Source organism: Corvus cornix, chromosome 11, assembly GCF_000738735.6.
Source record: "Corvus cornix cornix isolate S_Up_H32 chromosome 11, ASM73873v5, whole genome shotgun sequence".
NCBI lineage: Eukaryota > Metazoa > Chordata > Aves > Passeriformes > Corvidae > Corvus > Corvus cornix.
In genome coordinates, this window is record NC_046341.1 from 883204 (window position 1) to 905029 (window position 21826).

Below are 21826 nucleotides of genomic sequence, written 5' to 3' on the forward strand. Positions count from 1 at the left end.
GTGATAAAGCAAAATATTCAGAGTCAGAAAACAAACCTCCCTGTAAGAATAGGGCCAGATTTTATAAGCACAGACTTATCACAGGATGTCTGATTCATTTCTCCAAATCTGGGTAGGAATTCATAGTTAAATTATTAAGAACACTGATAAGAATCAATTTAGTACCTTTTATAGCCTCTTCAAAAGAACAATGTTGGGCTGGGCTGGAGATTTCCTTCTTCACATTAACATTCAGAGTCCCAGCTGCCGAGACAAAACACATTGAGAACTTCCTTACCTTAAATCAGCAAACAAGCCAAAAAAACACAAAGCAAACCAAAACAATTCCTTATAGCTTAAAGAAATTCAGGTTCTTTGAAACCCACACAAACCTTTGCACTGTCTATTGCGATACAGATAAATAAATAAACTAAAATACATGAAGTGGGCAAATTGCAGCTTTCCCCAGGACAAAGCCTGGTGGGATTTCTTGGTTTATTTGGTGCATTGTATGGAACATGTTGATTTTTTTATCCTGCTCAGCTTCATTTTGATCCTTAAACTAGAAATGGATGCTGTTCTGTAAGAACAGCCGTCACAAGACAGCTGGAATTTGAGGTATTTGGCACATAAATGAGAAAAGCAAAGCCTTTAGATCTTATTGTTAACAGAGCAAAACTCGCCAGCAAGAGGAGTTTGGAAAGATCCATGCTACTGAACATTCCTGTGGCATGGACTAAAGGCTGTGGAGTCAGAAGTGTTCAGCAGGTGCAATGGCCACTCCTGCCCCAGTGCATCCCACACACCTGGCTCTGGAGTGTAGGTGAAGGGCTGCACGTCGTGAGATCTCCCAGCGTTCGTCACCACGTATATTCCCACTGAGACAGCTGAGGTGATTTGCTGGTCGTGATATGGTGGCACCTTCACAATAAGGTGATTCTGCAGGGCAAAAATAATTGAAAAAATCACATTTTATTACTACTGATCTCAATCCTACTTACATCCATCAAAAGCGAGAAATAGACTGATAAACCACCATAAAAACCCAGGACACTGGGGGCAATGCACATGTGGCATACTGCCTTCAGAGGTGGGACCAGGATGGCACTTTTCTGACATCATTTGCAGCCAGAGTGTCCATGAAGACACTTATTTGTGTGTAAAATAATACATATTCTGTAAAACATTTCAAAGTGGAACAGAAATTCAGCCAGTTATAAAGACCATGGTGTACACACTATCCCCTTCCATGGAAAACTGCTGGGAAAACTGAATTAGGCCTTTTAATTCCATTGTATGCAAGGGCAAAGACCTGCTCACCAAACCCACTGTGGGATCCAAGCTCTCGGTTAGAAACTGACCGATTATACTTGTGTAAACCCAAAATTATATTCTACCAGACTCACAACAGACCTTACGTAAAAACAATTAGTATTACTTCTAGAAATGCAGAGAAAGAGGAAAAGGCTTGATTAATTTTTCTTTGAAAACAAAGTCACTGTTTTTTAAATTAGAAATATAATAATAGTACTAGTAGTAATAGTAGTAGTAGTAATAGTAGTAATAATAATAGTAATGCAGAAGTACCTGATGAAATAATTCCATGTCAATTTCAGCTTCTGCCTTCCAAGAATTCTCATCTAAATAAAAATTAAAAAGCATAAGTCATTGCACATCCTATAGAGCAATTTGTTTTAGGGCCTTTGACTCTGCTCCTCAGTTTGCTCTCCACGACTGAGCCTTACCCAGCAGTGAAACCCCGACCCCAGGCTCTGCTCAGCACCCCAAGCCAGCACTGCTTTCACACTAACCGGAAACATTCTCTTGGAAAATCACTTTTGTTCCCTTTAGGAAGTTCTTGCCAATCAGAAAAACTTCCTCTTCACCCTTCACTGAACAGCTGTGGAGACTTTTCTTTAGGATCTCTGGGACTCCTGCTGGCTGAGCTGCAAGGGAAAAAAACAGAGTCTGGAATCAAGAAAATATCAACCCAAACCAAACCACTTTTACTTACAGGGTTATGAAGGAAAAAAATAAAACTCCTGAGCTTCTTTCTTTATCATGTATTTCGTGACAAACTCTTCAGAATATAACCATTTCTGTAATTTGCTCACTAAATGTAATGAGCTCACAAAAATCACACTTAGCTCAATGATCTACTAATAGTCTTTTCCTTTTCTCCTGCACGTATTAAATCTTCACAATGAAACTCCCAGTGTTGGGGCCAAAGCTCAACAAGTGCTCAGAACAGAAGGAAATGTGTTTCTGTAACTCCCTCGTGTAGAGTGATCTCCAGAGGCATCAGCCCTTAGAAACACCTGAAGCCAACTTCCAAATTCAGCCTCTGGGTCATAAAACATTTTTTGTGAAGCTTATTTTGTTCTGCTCTGCAAAAGAGCAGAAGCAGCAATTCCCCAGTTACCCAGGGGGGCTTTGCAGCCTTTTTACATGACACAGTTTTCTGGCTGGTGCAAGCACTAACCCAGGGCTTGGAGCAACCTGATATCCCCTGGTCCATGGCAGGGAGTGGAACAGGATGAGCTTCAAGGTCCCCTCCAAATCCTTGCAAGACTCACATCTCTGTAGTTGGGAATTTTAGCAATTTGAATCAAATAAGCCAAGAGGATGTAGTTTCAAAGACACACATGCCTGGATGCCCCAGATGATGATTTATATCACTCTTATAAACTGTCTTTGTTGCAAACCATTCCTATTCTTCTTAAACCTTAAACCAAATAGGACCACGTGTGCTAAATGCAAATGAGCACTGCAGACAATTCAAACAGAGATACATTTTAAAATAATGTGCTTTGACACATTTAATATAAAAGAATTCCAGTTTCTAACGAACGTTCCTCAACCACCTTTTCTCCTCACCACAGCTCCCCGGGGCACACACCCAGGCTTGTGCTTCTGCACTTGCCTGGCCCACTTTGAGTGTTTAATAACAATATTCCCTGGGCTTACTACACAGCAGAACATACATCCTGTACCACTCCAAATTATTTAATGACCTTTCAGAAAGGATTTTTCTACAACTCTGGCTGCGGGTTCCCAGGCAACCGTTACGCAACGACTGAATATGCTAAAGGCACATGAAAAGAGTAACTGGATTTAGGTTTGCTAACAAGTTAACAAAGCCTGTTTAAAACACAGGCCTTAAATAAAGAGCCTGCAGCTCCTTAATGCCTTTTCTATGGTTTCTGGAACATTATTAGTTATAAAACACAATGTAAACAGGCCATGATGAGTGTAAATGCAAACTGTGTTGTGAAGGTACATTACACATCTGTAGTAAGGTTTATGTAGCAAAGCAACCGGGCGTAATGTGCTTGAGGAGATAATTTATATTCAGTAACAACACATTTCACGCCATTTTGATCAGCCAGTAGCCATGTGCCAGCACTATTTCCTTGGCCAAGGTCTACTGCAAGTCCCCGTAGCTTCAGCGTAAGACAGAAGCACAGAGTCCTGGAAGGAAGCTCAGGAATTCCCCTCTCAACCTTCACACCACGATCAGCTTTATCCACATATTCCCCAAAGACACAAGTCTGACCAGAGTATTTTGTTCTGTGTTCTAAGACTTCCAGCAGTGGAGACATTGTAAAATTCCTGGGCAATCTCTTAGCAACTTACACAATTGAGACTATTTTCTTAGCAAGTGACCAAACCCCAGCCTGCCAAAAACCAAACCAATTTACTCTTTGCATCAAATACAGCTTCTTTTAGCTCAACAGCCTATTTTAAAATCAGTCTCTGAATGTTTCATCTCAGACTCAGCTTCTACTCACAATAGCAAGTTATGGAGTGTTTGAGAAATCATCAGGTGATTTCCACTCCCTTTTCTTCTATGGTTGAAATAATTTTATCTTTAACCAGAAAGTTACAAACAAAAGAGATACAGGAATGGCTTTGGAAGATTTTATAGAAAATGTTTTTATCTTAAATCTGAAAATTAGTATCAGATACTCTATTACTGTAATATACCACCATGGTCTACTGACTAGAATGGAGCTGCAAAGATGACCGTATTTCTAAAAAATATCCACAAAATATTCTTTTTATACCATGGAAAGAGCACAACACGAGCGCCCAGGAGTTCATCTACTCTTTCCATGAATAGAGAAAAAGCTCTCCATCTCATTCATCAAGATAAGGGGTGGAACAAGATGAGCTTTAAGTTCCCTTCCAGCCCAAGCTATTCCATGATTCCCTTTTCCCTGTTGGTCAGTGGAACCTCCCCAGCCGAGGCAGCCATCTGTGCTCGTGCTAAACAGAGCAGTTTAATAAAGAGCTATAAAAAGTTTTGCTCTTGCACTGAACCAGAATAGATTCAGCCTCTGGCCCACGCAAGGACCACAGCTGAAGAGCCAGGCTTGCTGACTTACTGCAAGTCTTGTCTAGCACTGAAAGCCGAGGCATGAATGTGACAACACAGAAGAAAGTCGTACCAGCGTCATTTTTCAAAGCAATCATGACAAAAATTGTGAAATTTTAGGAGGCAAAAATTCATTTAACTGAAGATCAGGAAATGCGTAACTATTTTTCAATACTAGACAACAATTTCAACTAATACCTCACCACAAATAAAAATCAATCCACTTGATTTTAGCAACAGCAATTCTGAAATTATCACAGATTAACACGGGGTGGTTTTTTCCCCCCAAGATAATTTCACAGAATCACAGAATCATTTAGGTTGGCAAAGACCTCTGAGACCATCAAATCCCAGCTGTGCCCCATCCCCACCTTGTCCCCAGCCCAGAGCACTGAGTGCCACGTTCAGGCCTTCCTGGGGCACCTCCAGGGCTGGGGACTCCAAACCTCCCTGGGCAGCCTCTGCCAAGGCCTGAGCACCCCTTCCATGCAGGGCTCACACTAAAACCCAGACCCCTCTCTACTCTCAGCTCTTTGGTTTGACACTCACTGCACAGAATTGGGGAAGAAGGCGTCTGCAGGGTCAGGGTGGAGCCGTCCTTGCGCGTGATGTTGACGCGAAAGACGAGCCGAGCGCGGGTGCTTTTCTTCTTGGAGCCGGCAATGCCTATCCTGGCTTCCACATCAGCGTTCCTCAGCTTCAGGATTCCCACACAATCAACCCTAACAACACAAAACAGAGCAGAATTTCACCGTTTAATACGTTCAGCATCTTTAACAATCTCTCGAGTAGTTTCGTAAGCCAAAGTCAAAAGCCTTGAGGTAATTACTGACATCTTATTAGATTTCTTTTTATTTACATGAAATCTATGACCTTTTTCAAGTTTTCATTCAACCCTGCCTAATTTGGATGATGAATCATGGGAGAAAGGCATATGAAAGCATGAATAAAACAGAAACTGCAATGTAATTCTGGTAAGCATTCAATTTAGAATCACAGCTCTTCATTCTTCCATCCCCAGGGCAAGATCTGTGTTTGTAGGATTATTGCTTCAAAATATTCTGCATTCACTTAAAGAAAGCAGGAGTAGAAGAAAACTTACTGTAGTCATATTATTTATGTTCAGTGGGACTTGGAAGTGACAGATAAGTCCTCCCATAAGTGTGGTCCTAGGGGAGATGTACAGGGCCAGGTGAGTGATGCAGTGCTGGCTTTTCAGACAGGCTCCATGCAAAATGATTTGAAGCAAAAAACAGCCAAAAAAATAAGAACAGGAGAAGCAAACACAGCCGGATGTGTTAAAAAGAAGAATATTGCCATTTACCCAGGATTTTGGGTTCTGTGCCCAAAAAGCACACACCACCTGGTATCTCATTTGAATACAGCGAATTGCAAGCAAGAGCTGAGCAGCAGAGAGAGGAGAGTGCCAAGATGTTCAGACTTTCACTATAACCCATCCAAGGGAAAAAGGAAATCGGTTCCCAAGCCCAAGCTAATGAACGAAAATATTCATGGGAAGAGCTACTCACGCCAGTGTCATGTTGTTGCTTGGGTCCAGCCCCACCTCTATGACAGTGGTGCCCTCGATGTCCACCTCCTTGCAGGGTGTGGTGTTCCTGCCCGTGACCCTGCAGGCCTGGTAGAAGCCGTGGGGCTTCACACGCCCGGAGTCGTTGCCCACGAACACCTGCAGCACCACGGGCTCGTTGTGGCCTTCCAGCTGCAACACACCAGGTGGGCAATTAACACAGGAATGACTGCTTTAATTATTATTATTAACATCTTGTTTCTAAACCAGCCTGAATCCTGTCTACCTTCAGACAGAAGTATCCCAGCTGCGACTCTCACATCTCTTACAACCTCCTGTTCTCACCCCAGCTGTGACTACTCCCCCCTCTCTTCCCAGGATTCCCCCCAGCATCTACATCCACCAGGCAGCCGAGAAACAGAACATTTCCTGCGGCTCGTTCCAAAGGTGAAGAGGTTTTGCTGCTCAGTATGTGTACAGCCACTGGCATTCCAGGACCCCACCTTCATGCCAGCCGCATCTTGAAATCCTCGTGAAACCTGATTACAATTGTCCAACACCTGCAAAACCCCTGAAAGAGTCAGAATAGGACGAAAGGGAAGCAGAGGGAGGAATGGGATGATTGAATGGTCCAACCATCCAATCACATAAGCCCAGCTTTCCTTCAGACACCAAAATAAAAATGGTAACTTGACATCTCCTACTTAAAAGGTTACAGTGTCAGGATTCACTGAAACACTTCATAAATAAGAGCAAGTCAGACATTTTAATATCCTCCTGCAACCCCATGTGCAAGCCATAATTATCCCAGAACATGTCAGTGAAAAATACATTCATTTTTGTTACATGAACACCCTGGCATGAAACGGTTTGTGTCCTCTTAATGCCTTTTTTATCTGGGATCCCCACTGGGGTCACAGACTAAAAATACCCTGAGGTAAAAGAAGTCCTGAAATAAACCTGGACATTGCATTACAAAGGAAACTCTCCTTCTTTTTAGGAAATAGTTAAGAAAAATACTCCAAGTGAAAAGAAACATTAGATTGTTGCCAAATTCCCGGGCCAGAGCTGGAAATTCCTTGCCAGAGCATTCTAGGAGATAAAATGAGTATTTTAATATTTCCATTGAGACACATTTGTTGCTAAGGATTTCTGTGTGACAGTGTTGTCTTTTGTCCCAGGCCTAGAAGCCCAGGCAACACCTGCAGAAAGAAGCTCCAGTTTTATTAGTGAGGACATGCAAATGAGAGCAGAATCCTCTGGAGAATCTCTTGGGGGATTATTCCCTGACACACTTAAAAAATGTAGTTCTGAAGTCTGTAGCAAAAAATAAACCAGTAAATACTGATAAGATCATCGTGGGCTCATGTCCAAATAGCAAATGTGACTGTCAAAGATGAGCAAAGCCCCAAGATCTCTGCAGGTGGCCCAGCACAGGCATCCACATGGGACCCACAGGCACAGCTCACAACAAAGGGCTCAACAGCCAGTCCCTTGGTTAAGGCTTGGTTATACAATTTTAACATTGCATACCAATTGTAGACTCAAGTTCTAAGTCACCACGAACAGAGTTTTATTGAAATGGCCACTGAACCTGCTTCTCCTCCTTGGCCTGAGTCAGAGCCACGCACCTGAGCCGCTCCCAAGCGCCAGATCTCTGCTGAGCACCAACATTTTTACACTCTTCTTCTCCATCTTTAAACCCCACAAACAAAACAAAAAGCCCCCTTGTCCATAACATATTTTTTCCCACTAGCTCAGATTTCCTGAAGATTCACTGACTCATTTGTCTGTCCAGCCCTGGCAGAGTTTTATCTGCAGGGTACGAACTCCTCTGCCTACTGGTAAAGCAAACTGGAACTTCCAGGAATTCAGTAACATGAGACTCTTCCAAAGAGAATTTTCACTGATGGGTGCTAAAGGGTAACTGGGAAAGGAATTAAAAGGAAATTCAGATGAACAAAGGCCCATTAAGAAAATCCACATAAATGAGCACTAAATCCCCATAGCAACAGGCCGATATGAATGGATTCTTTTCTTATGAAACTTTACTGGAGTTCTGCATTACTCAGGAGGACTGAGTGAAGGGCTGCTGGTGTTCCTAACACTGCTGAACAGGACTTTGAAGTTAAGTCTACTTCTGTATTCTGTCAGCAGCAGTCAGCACAAATTTTAAGGGCTGTATCACAAACAAACATCTCTTTGTGGACCTGGTAAGTGAGTTTGGGTTGAGAACTGCTTTGCTGCTTTCTCAAAGTGACGTAACTAAGAAAAAATATGAAATTAAATGTCTTTCACCCTCCTCATCTGTATGATAATAAATCTAGCTGTCTACTCGCTCAACCTGCTGGCCACACTCCTCCCAGTATGCCCAGTATGCCCAGTATGCCATTTGCCATGGTGCCAGTGAAGTGCTGGCCTGGACTTAGCTCTCTGATGACTCTCATAATCACTCGTGGGAGGATATTTGACATCAGTTCATCTGTTTGTCACTCTAAGTCAAGTCCAGCCTTGCTCCTGGTGAGCCTCTCTACCATTTCCATTAGGAAACCTTCCCAAGTAAGTCCAACTGCTTTCCCCAGGCTAGACAGGTAAGAAACAAGACCTGCAAACTCCTACTCTGTGCATTAGTGAACAGGAATGTCAAAGACCTCCTTGTAACCTTCTTCTTTGTGCTTCTCCTCAGATCAAGAGGCCTTCAGCACCTGAATTTTAAGGCATCAAAGCCCATAGAGGAAACAGGCTGCAACTGCCAACTGTGCACATAAATGCTGCCTCTTTCCTTGCCCCCAATCTCCAGTTCTCCTGATCCACATCTACCTCTACTGCCTCCACCTGTACCATGCTAAACACACTCAGCAGTACGACCTGTAAAACACACCTCAGTGAGATCTTCATGACTCACTTGAAAGACACTGCATATGTCAACTCAGATGGTGCTGAATTAAAAAGAACAAAAACCACCAAGCAATCAAAAAAAAAAAAAAAAAAGGCCCAACCAAAACAAAGCAACAAAACCAAAACATCCCACTTATAATTAATTTCTTTTAAATGAAACCTGGTTTTATGTCCTTACTAATGATGACCCACTGTCACCAGCCATCAAACAGCTACAGCATTTCACTGTCCCACTTTCGTAGGCATGGAATGTCTCTGTACTCATACACTTCATGGAACTGCAGCCTAACAGGAAGTGCATCCCAGATTTTGTATCCCTGCTTTGACATCCAGCTTTGCTTCCCTCTCCTCTAACTCTGTGACACCAGCAAGACTTGTGACCTGCAAGAAGAGACCCAGTCCAGCCCCTGCAGCCGAAAGACTGCAAAGCCTGGTCCCTCAGCACTACAGAGACAGGAGGCCCACTGAACCAAAGCAGCTGCCCTCCCCCTGGGGCAGCCCTGGGAAGGCAGTGCTGTGCCCCCAGCCTACCTTCACGGTGGGAAAGCCCTGCTGCGTCCGGTCCTTGACGGAGCCCCGGCTGCCCTCAGTCAGGTACCGAGCCCTGTGCTGGGTCTCTGGCTGCACCACGATCTTCAGCTCCTTCCCCTCACTCTTAGTCGGGTACTGACCACACAACATTGGGGTCTTCTTCCCTCCAGCTCCCTTCTGGTTCTCTGATGCTCTGGGAAGTCAAAGCACACCATCAAGAAGATGTTAGAAGCAGCTCCCCAGTAAAAACACTCCAAATCACAGAAAAGCTAAAAAGGCAAAGAGTGTGTATTAATGGATGGAACATTTGTAGTTAAAAGCAAACTTTGGAATTCTCTTTCTGCCAGAGGAGACCTGCAGGATGAAGAGGAATGGTGCTTCCCTGCCTCCTCCATCCAGAGCACATGGGAACTGCGTTTCAGAGAGCAAACATAAAGGAAGGAAAAAACAACTAGCATTAAATGATGTTAACGAACAGAAGGTGCCTCATAACCTGCTTTTCAGAGCCTATGACACAGCCTGAACAAGCTGTTTTGCTGCTGTAACAAACACACACGTACACACACACTGGATGGATTTAAGGTTAAATGACACTTCTTTAAACAGGAAAACAGCCTCATGCCTGTCTCCATCTCAACTTGTATATCCATGCAAACTCCAGCTCCAATTTCTGTCTAAACAGATTGACCAATTTATGTCAAAACCCAATTAGTTATTGTAAAAACTCTGGCATAATTGCACCAATGTTAAATCAGTGTATGCACAAGGCCTTTCTTACCAGGTGCATTCCATAAGATGCAGCGGCTTGTGCTCAGTTCCATAATTAAAACCAGGATGAAGGAGCCCTCCCAAGTCTATCAGCACATGAGCCATTTTGTGTTCTCTTTACAGCACAATGGGAAATAACCCTTGATCCTACAGAGATCGGGATTTGGTAATGAACCTGAAGTCCAAAAAACTCCTTTCCCACTAGGAAATGTGGATGTGCCGCAGCACACGGTGCACGCAGGAAAAGGGCCCCATGATTCATGCAAATTTCATATTCTTCCTTCCTAGCAAAACACAGTTTCTAACAGCTAATGCCTGGGAAGAAAGCAGTTTTAAATAACAGGTGTGAATTGCTTAAAAAGCAAATCCTGTTTAAACGTGCAAGTTATGGAAGTAATTTATCCAGGATTTTTTCCTTCTCAAACAGGGTGAAAACTGCTTTTTTTTCAAAATTATTCCCTGGGAGGTTTGCCACTGCATGAAGCTCTCACTGACCCAGAGCTGGGGTGACCCAGCTCTTCCCAACTACCAGATGATTTACATTTACAAACACGATCCACACCTTTCCTAAAGCTCCTGCTGTGCACAGAGCAGCCCCTGGACACAGCACATGCCCCTGATTCCAGCCCTCCCCCAGCCCTGTGGGGCCTGGCCTGGCACTGCTCCTTTTCCTGCCCCAGGAAAAGTCGGGCACTTTGTGCCCATCCCACCACATTTCACAGCCCTGAAAGCCATGGAATCATAGAACAGTGTGGGCTGGGAGAGACCTCTAGAGATCATCCAGTGCCACCCCCTGCCATGGGCAGGGACACCTCCCACTGTCCCAGGCTGCTCCAAGCCCCAATGTCCAGCCTGGCCTGGGACACTGCCAGGGATCCAGGGGCAGCCACAGCTGCTCTGGGCACCCTGTGCCAGGGCCTGCCCATCCTCCTTCTAAAAAACCTTCTCCTTTGATCTATACTAAATCAACCCTCTTTTAGTTTAAAGCCATCACTCTTTGCCTAATGCAACAGGTCCTATTTGTCACACTCTTATTTTCATTAAGCCTTCAAAAACCTTTCACTACCCATTAAAAAAAGGGTTAAAAAAGAGTTGCTGCTTTGGATGATTTCCATTCCCATTTTCTGTCCACGAAGGTTAAGCACTTCACTGTGGACAGCCCAGTCATGGCCCTGGCAACCTTGCACACTCACCCTCAACCAGGACCCAGCTGAGGCAGGAACTAGATAAAAACTAGCATAAAACCCTGCAAAATAATAATAATGCCATCTTACAATAAAACTATCTTCCTGCCAAGGAGTCCTGACTACTCTGCTCAGTGCAGTCACACTAGCTGCTTCAAAACAAAAAGAAGCTATGCACAACATACCTTCTTTTGGGAAAAGGGACAAAACTGTCCTTCAGTACAGCACACAGAAAACCTTCGACATGCTAAACAAACTGTAATTAACACCATTATGTCTTTGCTTCTGTACAAGTTCAGGGAAAACTCTAATGCCATTCAAGCTCATTACACAATCACTTTCTATCTTCCTGTCAGGACATTCCTCCCATGGACTACTCATTTCAAGGAATTTACCAACTTTCGGTCAGTATCTTTTCTTTTTCTTGTTCAGAATTTAAAAATAAACTTCTCAGCTTCCCACAGGGAAGACAAGAAGGGATGCTGGGCAACCTCAGCTCTGGTGTTTGACCCTTCCAAACACCACCCTGGGACCTGCGGGGCCCTGGCTGGGCACTGGCACCGGACAATGCTCCATGGAAAGACACCACAGGGACTGCTCAGTCTGACCTTGCCGCACCTGCAAGTTCCAGCTCCATAAATTAATGAGACTGGGACATAGCTGAATTTTGAAGGGAAACGTTGGCGAGCCGGCCATCAAAATGAAATTCACCTTTACTGCTCCCAGTGCCACGTTTCAGCAGCGTGACATTAACACTGACCCCTCCAGGAGAACTGTACCCTTAAATCCCAAGTACCTTAATTGTCAGCGTACTAGTATTTTATCATTTTAATATTTATGCAGAGACATGCTCCTCACAACTATTTTAGTCGTTCCTCTAGAAACTTAATCATTACTTTCAATCAATTAACCAAACCTGGAGGCAATTTAAAGCCTTCACCAGAACTTCTCAGTGGTCCTTCTCCTCAAAATATGAGGATGAATCACTTATACATCCCTTCAATTAATGATTTAATTTTAATTCAGTTTATGCATATTGCAATTATTCACACCTGTACATTTAATACACACATATTTATCAATTTGACTGTTACCAGACAAATGTCCTCTAATCCAGCACTTCTTTTTTTAAAAGGAATAAATGTAATTGGCAAATCTTATGACTCTACTCAAACAGATCTCCTGAGTAAAGTTTGGCCTGGTCCTGCTCTGCTATCAGGCCTGTTCGCAGGGCAGACCTGAAAGTGAAAGTGAGACCAGGAAACCTGAGTCTCTGCCCTGAATCACCACCAATTCATCCCTTTCTAAAAAGGCTTTCACAAATTCCAAGTTTCCACAGGAACATATTCTTTCTCTTCCTGCCTTTTAACAACAACTGTGTCTTTAGGGGCAAATGCCATTTCCATTCACCACGGAGCACAGCAGCTTTCCTTGCTCTTTTCTTAAAGCCAAAAGTAAATGAACTCCCTTGGCTGAGCTCCACCAGGCTGGGAAGTTTAAAAAACTCCAGTCACTACGGTGACCCAGATTTGTAAGGCCAAATCTCCATATTCCAATGGCAAAATTAAATTTTCTAAGATCTTGGCCACTTCTTATCCCAGAGTACTTATTTCCAAGGACAGTTCTGTTACCTGGCAGTTTTCCCGCAGTTCAGTCTGGCCTGTGACACGTAAGGAAAAACATTCCACTTTCTTCCCCTCTGCACTCACAGAACCTATGGATTTCCCTAGTCAGCCCAGTGTTTTTGGGGAAGTCTTGTTCTGTTCTTAGACCGAGATCCCACATACTCTTTCAGAGCTTACAGAACCTCCCTGAGATCACGTTTACAGTGGCACAGTTCTTGCCTTTCCGTAAAGCTTTTCCCTGTGTAAGGGAAGGCCTGGTCCCTTGGAGCTGGGGGAGGCACTTCCCTCATTCCAAGCCGCCTGGTCTACCAGGTACTAATATTTTATTTAATTACCATTGATTTTGGCTGGTGAAAACCCCGAGGCTGCAGGCCACCATGCCCAGGAAGCAGCAGCACACTCAGGACATGTTCTCAGAACTGCTTTTCACAGTGAAATTTTAAGTATGGAACTGCACTGACCCTGGGAATACAGACTCCAGGCTCTTTCCCTTTGGGATATGAGAAGTTCATCATCTTTGCCATCAGTCAAATTTTAACAGTCACCCGTTGCTGTGATGAACGTCAGAACGTACTGCAAGCACAGACATAAAAGTCAAACCAAAATGCACTCCTGCCCCCAAAAAAGCCAAAACAAAAGAGCCAAATCTATCCATTTGACCATTTGAAAAGTACTGAAGAAGCAACAAGTTAAAAAATAAAATAAAGAAACGTATCAACACACTCTTGCAAACTGATGGAATTGTCCTCTTTAAGCAGCTACTGGAATGCATTTAGTGAACAGTGTGAAGTGGGAGATGAGGGGCCACCACCCAGGCGTGCCCACGCAGACACACGCACACAACCCAGAAGCACAGAGAGAAACAGCATTAGAGATTTATTTCTGAAAAAATCAAATACAGAGTGAATTCACAAGGAAAAACCAAAACCTGGTTCACCATATTGTCTTAACATTTCATAAAAAAGTAAAGCAAGCGATAATTTAAAAGATGAGAAATCTTAACGAGACATTAACCATTAACTTCTACTCCCATCCCTATTTCTATTTGACAAACAGAGCAGCAGGTGAAGTGCACAGACTGAAATCCTCACATAAAATCCTGCAAACAACCATTCAGGGTGCGCCCACTCCACTCTGCCTTTCTTTTTAAATACATTTTCATTGCCATTTCATAAATGAAATTGTGTGGCCCTCTGGGAATTTCACTTAAAGAACAGATGAGCTTATCAGCACTGCATTTAATTGCTGCAGGAAAGTTTAGCTCTATCTTCCAAATAAAGATTAACAAGTCTAATGAAAACTTATCACAGAATCATGGAGTGGTTTGTGTTGAAAGGGACCTTCAAGAGATCCAGGTCCACCCCCTGCCATGTGCAGGGACACCTTCCACTATCCCAGGTTGCCCCAAGCCCCGTCCAACCTGGCCTTGGACACTGCCAGGGATGGGGCAGCCACAATTTCTGGGGGCAGGAAGAACTTATCTTGGGCTAGGACATGACAGGGACAGCAGAGAAGGGAGGGGTTTATGTGAGAACCTGAGCAGAACATTTGCCGGGGCACGGGGGCACTTTTATTAGTTTGGGTTTACATGTGGAGATAGAACGTTTTTTTTCTTTTTTTTAAAAAAAAAAAAAAAAAAAAAGCAGATACCAACCCATTTCCTGCTTTTGAGTTGCTTTTGCTGTCCGTGCTGAGCTGAGAAAGGACATAGTGAGGCGCTTTGGCACTGTCGGCATCAAAGATATCCATGTTGGACTCTTCGCAATCTCGGCGTTTGATCCCTGGCCTCTGCTTTGGGTTGCGTTTGCGCGATTTACGTGGCACCTCAGTGTTATCATTGTAGGAACTGGTACTCATGTTACTGAAGTTGGAGGGTGAATCCTCCATCCACATACTGCAGCTCTGTTCTGACTCCAATCCACAGCCCTCATCCTGGCAGGACATCCGGCTGTTGTCCAGCAAGTCCTCGGGTGGTGGCGAGATGTACAGGACTGTGTGGCGCTTCGGCGTGGCCGGGTGCTGCTGGGCTGTGTTACTGGTTATCTGCTGCTCACTTACCCCTCGGGTACTTACCCCCACGGCCGCGGAGCAGCTCTCCACTTGCATAGCCTTGCTGTCGGTGACTGAGGTAGAGTAAATGGTAGGGCTGGAAGAGGTGGTAAAGGAGCTGCAAGCACCGCCCATGGAGGAAGAGGAGGGAGCTGAAGAAGCATCTGCGGTGTACAATTCACAAGTAAATACAGGACCCGTGGCGGGGCGTGCGCTGGCTATAGCAGTCCCAGTGAGATCAAGGTGATTTAGGAACCGATTGCTTTCCCCCAAGAAATGTTTGGAATTTGGTTCAGTTTTGGAATGGAAGTGCTTAAAGCAATACAGCCTAGCCAATACTTTGGAAATGTCCAAACAAGTCTTAGCACGATCCACTGTAATCAAATTTCTTTACAACTTAATGTTAATTCATATAAATGGCTGCAAGTAAACAGAGCTTTCATTGCCTCAGCTGGACTAATTATTGGTGTAGAAGCCATTTCATCTAAAATAGCCCCAAAACAAAATGCTTATAGTCCACATTCAATGCCAATTAAACCATTTATTGTTGGAAATTTTTAATTTTTTTTTTTTTTCAAAGATGGGACTGTGCTTAGCCACAAAATATTAAAATAAGTTTCTAACCTATGAAGCAGAGAACTACAGGTCATTTTTAATGCAGACACTCCCTGCTTCAGAGGCAAATCCTGGAATAAAAATATGAGAAAATAAATGAGAAAAAGAGCTGCTGATTATTCCATCATAAATGAGAAATAAAATATAAAATCAACTGAATTGGTAGGCAAAATGGAACTGGTATCAGTCACTATGAGTGAGCTGTTGATTTTGAAGGTTCAAAAGAGGGATGAAATATCTGTGCTGGAGACACGCTGATCCAAGAACTGGGAATCTCTGTAATTTGACTTGTTCAGTCACTGGGACCAATTTCTCTCAGACTTTATCAGTCCCTTCCACAGAGATGGCTTGGGACAGACCTCTGAAAAATTCACATTAAACAGGAGATTTCCAACACTGTGACTGCGACTTCTGCAGAGGTCCCAGAGCTCAACCTGGTTTAGAAACATGAAAATTATTAAACCAAAGCCCTGAAGATTTCTGGAGAACACTGTAAGTGTTGCCATTGAAGAATTTTAACGGACAGATTAGTGGAATACATTGAGTTAAACATTCCAGGGGAAGCAGGCCAGACAAACATATGTATTTATTTCAATCATCTGTAGCTCACTGAGGAATAACTGAATTTTATAGTCAGATTTCACCTTCCCGTGGGGAGACCCTGTTTTCTGTATTTCTGCACTGCCACCCACACCTGATAAACCAGAAGCACTGAAATCATCTAATTTTGGAAACAAATTGTACATTAAGTATATACATAATAATAATACTGTATGTTTGTTCAGCTGGTTACTGCTGTCACACAGGTAATGCTTATTACTAAGAGGAACATGATGTTTCTCCTTTTTGTTACTTGGGATTTTTTTAAAATGCAAAATATTGTAATAGTCTCTCAAGTCTAAAAGTTTTAGAGACTTTTGGACTATTTTATACAGTTTTAGTTATTTGAAAGTAACAGAAAAAAGTATGTTCAGCCATGATATATACATTTAAATAACAGTAAAACTCAGCCAACTTTCCTATACTGGGAATTACTGTGAGTATCAATGACTGATGATAAAGAATTTTTAAACCATTACTGTTTCCTACAGCTCTCCTGTACTTAATGAATGTGAAAGCAAACTTACACCACTTCAGACTGCCAAATTTAGTGGTTGTTACAGTTTATCAATAAACTATTCTGCCTTCCCCGAGCCTCCCAGTGAACCAGGAGCAGCTGAATGATACCAGTTCCATTTTCCAGCTTGTTCTTTGGCAAATACAGTGGCTGAAATTGGAGAATTCAGTCACTTTGCATTCCAATTTAAAGGCAAATTTCTCCTTTCTATATCATGCATTAATGCAATGCTTCTTTCAAAAACATTTATAGGATTGGCAAGAACTATTAAATATAGGTATTCATTTCAGTGACAATATTTAGGAGCTGATTTGCAGCCACTTTGAGTTGAGACAGCCCACTGCTATTGGGGATGTTTATTTTGGTAAAGAGGATTAGTTTCCATCCATCATTTATACCTCCAGAGAGAAGCAGAAGTGTGCCCAGGGAGCCCCTGGAGCACCTGGCCGAGCTGCAGGACTGGGGGGCCGAATCCCAGGAGTTGCCCCAGGAAAGGTCAGTATATGGAATTCAGGGAAGAGCCCGAGGCAGTGTGGGCACGTCGGGGGTCTGTGGGACAAGGACTCAGACCATGAAACCATCACACACATGGAACAGGCAGCAGGGCTTCGACTGCAGGATTCTTCCTCCAACAGATTAATATCAGATTTATCTTTTCACATCAATCCTGGGAGTGTAAGAAAACCTTGGACACTCCAGGCTCAGCTCTGCGTGGGCCACGTACACAAGCACTGGGCTCAGCAGGGGCTTCAGTGCATCTCCTGGCCAGGAATGCAAAACCTGCACTTTTCCCTCACTTTCCTAGGGAAAAAAATAAATATATCACTGAATCAAATGCTTTTCAGCACGAAGCTAAAAGAGCTGGTGATGGTAGTGTTGTTTTAGGGTGCAGCAGTGTGAAATATTATCATTACTGCAATATCATCATTACTGCTCTCCAAAACAATTTCTCCTCCTTTCTTTTTATAGAAGTTAAAAAGCACTTATACGTATGAATATGTGTATGTGGGCTTTTATACTTTTAAAAAGTAAATAAACATTGTCCATTATAAATTGGTAACACTCTCCTCCATTTACCAGAGATGCCCCTGTGTAATGATAAGATTAGATTATGGAAATAAATCCAAATTGAACAGTAATGGCAAGAAAATCTCTCTTCAGCCTTATATAATAAATGAATGCCATTACCATAAATAAGAAAGTATGATAAATATTACAGCAAATAGAATAAATTGGCTGTATTGGAACAGTCAACTACACAGATTTAAAAACTTTTGGGGGGATAAATGAGATAAATTAGTAATTGCTTCAGCAACACTTTAAGTTATGAAAATACTAAGAAACAGTGAAATCTGTGTTTTCTCAGAGTCTGCAGGCCTTGAGCCGACTCATCTTCCTTTGAACTAATAAATAAACTGGGTCAATCAAATAAGAATTCACCATGTTACTGCAATGAATAAACAGAGCTTTACATGGCTCCCATTTGGGTTCATCATTTTATTGCAAAGCCACATTTGTATCTGACACCCAAAATAGATTCCTTGGATGAACGTGCTGCATTTTGGAAAAAAAATAATTTAGTAATTTTGACTTAACTTGTGTTGCTTTACAAGGTGAGAGCATACACACACCTTCCCCAGCTTGAGCATTCCTTTTATTTTACTTTCTTTAGACACATATTAATTGGAATTGTTACAGGTGGCTCATGATTTGCAATTTAACAGTGCGTGCAATGACAAATACATATATGTATTTTTAAGTGAGTAGGTACATTTTGAAATAGAAGACTGAATATATTTCATTTAACACAGTCTCAAAATCAAACTTGCTTTCAGAGCGATGACACTGAACAGAAGCAGTGCTTGTCATGGCAAGTGTGCAGCCTCAGGAATAGAAATGAAATGTGCATCAGCATCACAAGGTGGGGGTTTTTTTCTCGTTTTTTAATAAATAACAAGATAATATTCCACATTAGAGCAACTGTGATCACTGTTGAAACTAAACCTCCTGAATCTCTTTACTGCCATCACTGTAACACAAAAGGGAGCTGGAAGAAGTAATTCAGACTTTGTTGCCTGTGCTACAAGTTTTTCTTCCCCAAAAGAGGCAGAATTGTACCAATCAGTCCAGCACAGGGACTAAAAGTAAGGGAGCACATAGCAAAGAGTGTCCTGTGAGCAAACCAGGGCAGGCTTTTTCTTTTCAGTACCAAAAAACCAAAGAAAATTTATTACCTCCTGCATTAGCAACCAAGGCAATGACATATTTTCTATATCCTATTCTCCTGTGAAGTCAAACAAGGCATTCAGCCTCTAAAAAAAAAAGGCTGGAAAGGCAGGAGAGAGAAAAAAATCACTACTCGGCATTGAGGGAGTCTTTTTAGGTAACACTTCCGTGGAGCCAATCCTGAAATCCTTGTTCACTCTTTTCAAATACCCTTAAATACAACAAGGATTACCAAGTCCTCAAGGAGAAAGAGTGTCCTGATGACTTTGCTTTTTAATTGCAAAAGCAAGTCATTTCCCAGACTGGAAAGCTTAAGATTGTAAAGACAAACTGAAGATATTTTTGGTTTCACAAGTTTTCCAGCCACCTGTGCATGGACAGCCAGGACAAGCAAAAAGCCATTAAAGAACTGCTTTTTTTCTCAGAACCTCCCCTGCATCCCATGGTATCCTCTATGCTCTGTGCAGAAAACAACTGTCAAAAATGAAATCCTCACCCACAGGGTGAGTTTAAGTGGCACATAAGCTTAATATGTGACGTGTAACTTCTATTAAATGTGTTAATTTATCTAACATGTCATGTCCTTGGTAAGATTTTTTGATGTCAATTGGTTTATTTGAACCCCTGGACACAGAAGAACAATTTCAGGACAGACCCAGAAGGAAATTGTGCAAATTTCCACCATCAACCTTTGTGTTGTCAAAAGGTTTTAAAGGTAAAACCCAGAACTTACAAAGTGGCTGCAAACCTGCTTTCAACACCTCACATGCCAAACTTGGGGTTCTACTTTTCTTCTTCTTGTATTACTGATGTCATGTCAAAAACTTTTCCAAAAAGTTTAGTTTCAAATCAGTATCAATCCACTATTCAGAAATAAACCAAAAAAAAAAAAAAAGTAAAATTTAAAAAAAAAATTAAAAAAAAAAAAAGAAAGAAAGAAAAGAGACTTATGAAGAAGTCTGAAAACAAGACCGACCTATACCCTGGGTGAGATTGGATGGGTTAAGTGTCTCTGGCACTATTTGTCTTCACTATTGACAGACACTGTCACACAACCCACCACTCGATGCCTGTCTCTGAATGGCGAAGCTAGAATGCAAGTTAAGTGTATTAATAGAGAAAAAAACTAGCATCCCAGCAAATATCATAAAGCAATCCAATTCACCAGTTATTAAACACACTCAGATTCAAGATAGGTAGGTTAATTTAATTTACATTAAGCCCAACAGTGTAAATTCCCCTTTACATTCCCATGCTGACCCAAGCAGTGTATTATTATACTTTGGGTAAATACATCAATCAATGGTTTTGTTATGACTCCCATTATTCAATTAACACTCAAGTTTAGGTATCTAAGGAGGACTTTTGTTAGTGTCTCACACACACCAATTCCATGGATCTTAGATCTTCCCACTCAGTGTAAAAGGCTGATTCCAAGCAAGCAGAACTCTGGGACCCTCAGCTGCTCTCTCCAAGCTCTGCCACCCCTCAGGACCTCCCCAGCTCCCTGAATGAGACATTAGGATTGATGGATCTGGCAAAAAACACCTCAATTTAAGAAACAGACTATTTTATCTCTTAAATATAGGGCTGGGTTTTTCCTAAGAAATCAAGAACTGCTCTTGGCCTTCACAACATTGTCGATGCTGCTACAGAAGGAGGTGCCCAAGCAGTGGCACAACAGGACTGTTTTTCCCCTTGCTGCCTCTGTTTTCCATGATTCCTTATGGAACAGGGAATTCTCATGTCACAAAGTAGTTCTCAAGTCTTTCTGATCTAATAACAGCAGCCATTTAATGCAAGAAATTGCCGTAAGAAAAAAACCTCACAGAATGATGACAGTTTCTTTGAGTAGTTCTAGAAAACTGGGTTTACTGACTGTATGAAATTCATGATGACTGAAAATAAATTTAATTTAGTAAAAAGATGCGAACTAGATGTGAAATTTATGAAGACTGAAAACAAACAATTTAGAAAAAATATGAACTAGATGAACACCAATATAAATATGGAATTCCAAGGAAGCTCATGGAGCAGGAATGCCCTCAACACACGACTCATTACAGCTGGTATATTCCAACTAAATTTGGAGAGAAAACACCTAAAATGGAAACAGTGAGAAAAATCTTTGGCATTTCCCAGCAATGATGTCTCACCAGAAGACCCTTTGGAATGATGAAGGAACCTCTCCAAGCTAAGCTGACCCTCATCACAGCCTGGCCTCTCCAGACTGGGCTCTGCCACGGCTCTTTTGGGACATGAACTTCCAGGAGAAACACTTAAACCCATGTACAGCACCAGGAGGGTGAGTTTTGAATGAGCATTAGGGTCTGCTTGAAGTTCATTGTGTAAGAAAGAAGTATTTGACTCGTGACTGAAGCAAGCAGGCTGCAGACAGAAATCCCCGGAAGACATCCTCCTGGAAATGACAGGAAGGCATTTCCAACTGGGAGGGTGGTGGGAAGAGGAAGGGAAAAGCCTACAAAGAAATGGAAGTTTTTACAGGCATTGGAGGCCAACTACAAAGAAGAATCCTTTTTTCTGCTCATTTGTTTACAACGTGCAATCGTAAGCCCAGGATAAGAGAACTGGGGACAGCACTGAGATCCCCTTTGAAATCTCTGGTAATTATTTCTGTATCAACAGGAAAAACTGACTAATGACACCAGGAAGGATGATAAATGGACAAAATATTTTCAGTAAAAATAAAAACGAAGAAGCCTGAAAAGCCACTCAGGGAAAACTAAACCAAAACAAACCCATCTCCATTTTGAGGCTTTATGAGAATCTTCCGTTTGAGAATGATGAAAAAGCCTTATTTTGGCAGCAGAAAACACGACCCCTTAGCACCCAGCCTCTACCCCACAGGTGATGCAGATATCTTTATCCATGTCTCTAAAGTAGCAATTCAGAAGCAAAGCCCTATTT

General features: G+C 42.3%; 1 protein-coding gene across 9 annotated transcripts in view; it reads right to left on the reverse strand.

Annotated features, from left to right (window-relative positions):
- NFAT5 (nuclear factor of activated T cells 5) overlaps positions 1 to 21826 on the reverse strand; it is a 57077-nt gene that overhangs the window by 11382 nt on the left and 23869 nt on the right. For 4 of the 9 annotated variants that reach the window (XM_039558457.1, XM_039558455.1, XM_039558454.1 and 1 more), the window contains exons 3-10: positions 14546 to 15104; positions 9315 to 9507; positions 5887 to 6077; positions 4907 to 5079; positions 1791 to 1925; positions 1567 to 1619; positions 786 to 918; positions 166 to 243 (exon numbers count right to left, since the gene is read on the reverse strand). In XM_039558457.1, coding sequence (XP_039414391.1) covers positions 166 to 243; positions 786 to 918; positions 1567 to 1619; positions 1791 to 1925; positions 4907 to 5079; positions 5887 to 6077; positions 9315 to 9507; positions 14546 to 15104 — 1515 coding nt within the window. Of the gene's footprint in view, positions 1 to 165; positions 244 to 785; positions 919 to 1566; positions 1620 to 1790; positions 1926 to 4906; positions 5080 to 5886; positions 6078 to 9314; positions 9508 to 14545; positions 15105 to 15564; positions 15627 to 19874; positions 19987 to 21826 lie in introns of those variants that run through there. The other 5 variants (XM_039558458.1, XM_010403544.4, XM_039558460.1 and 2 more) reach the window with 5 other exon arrangements.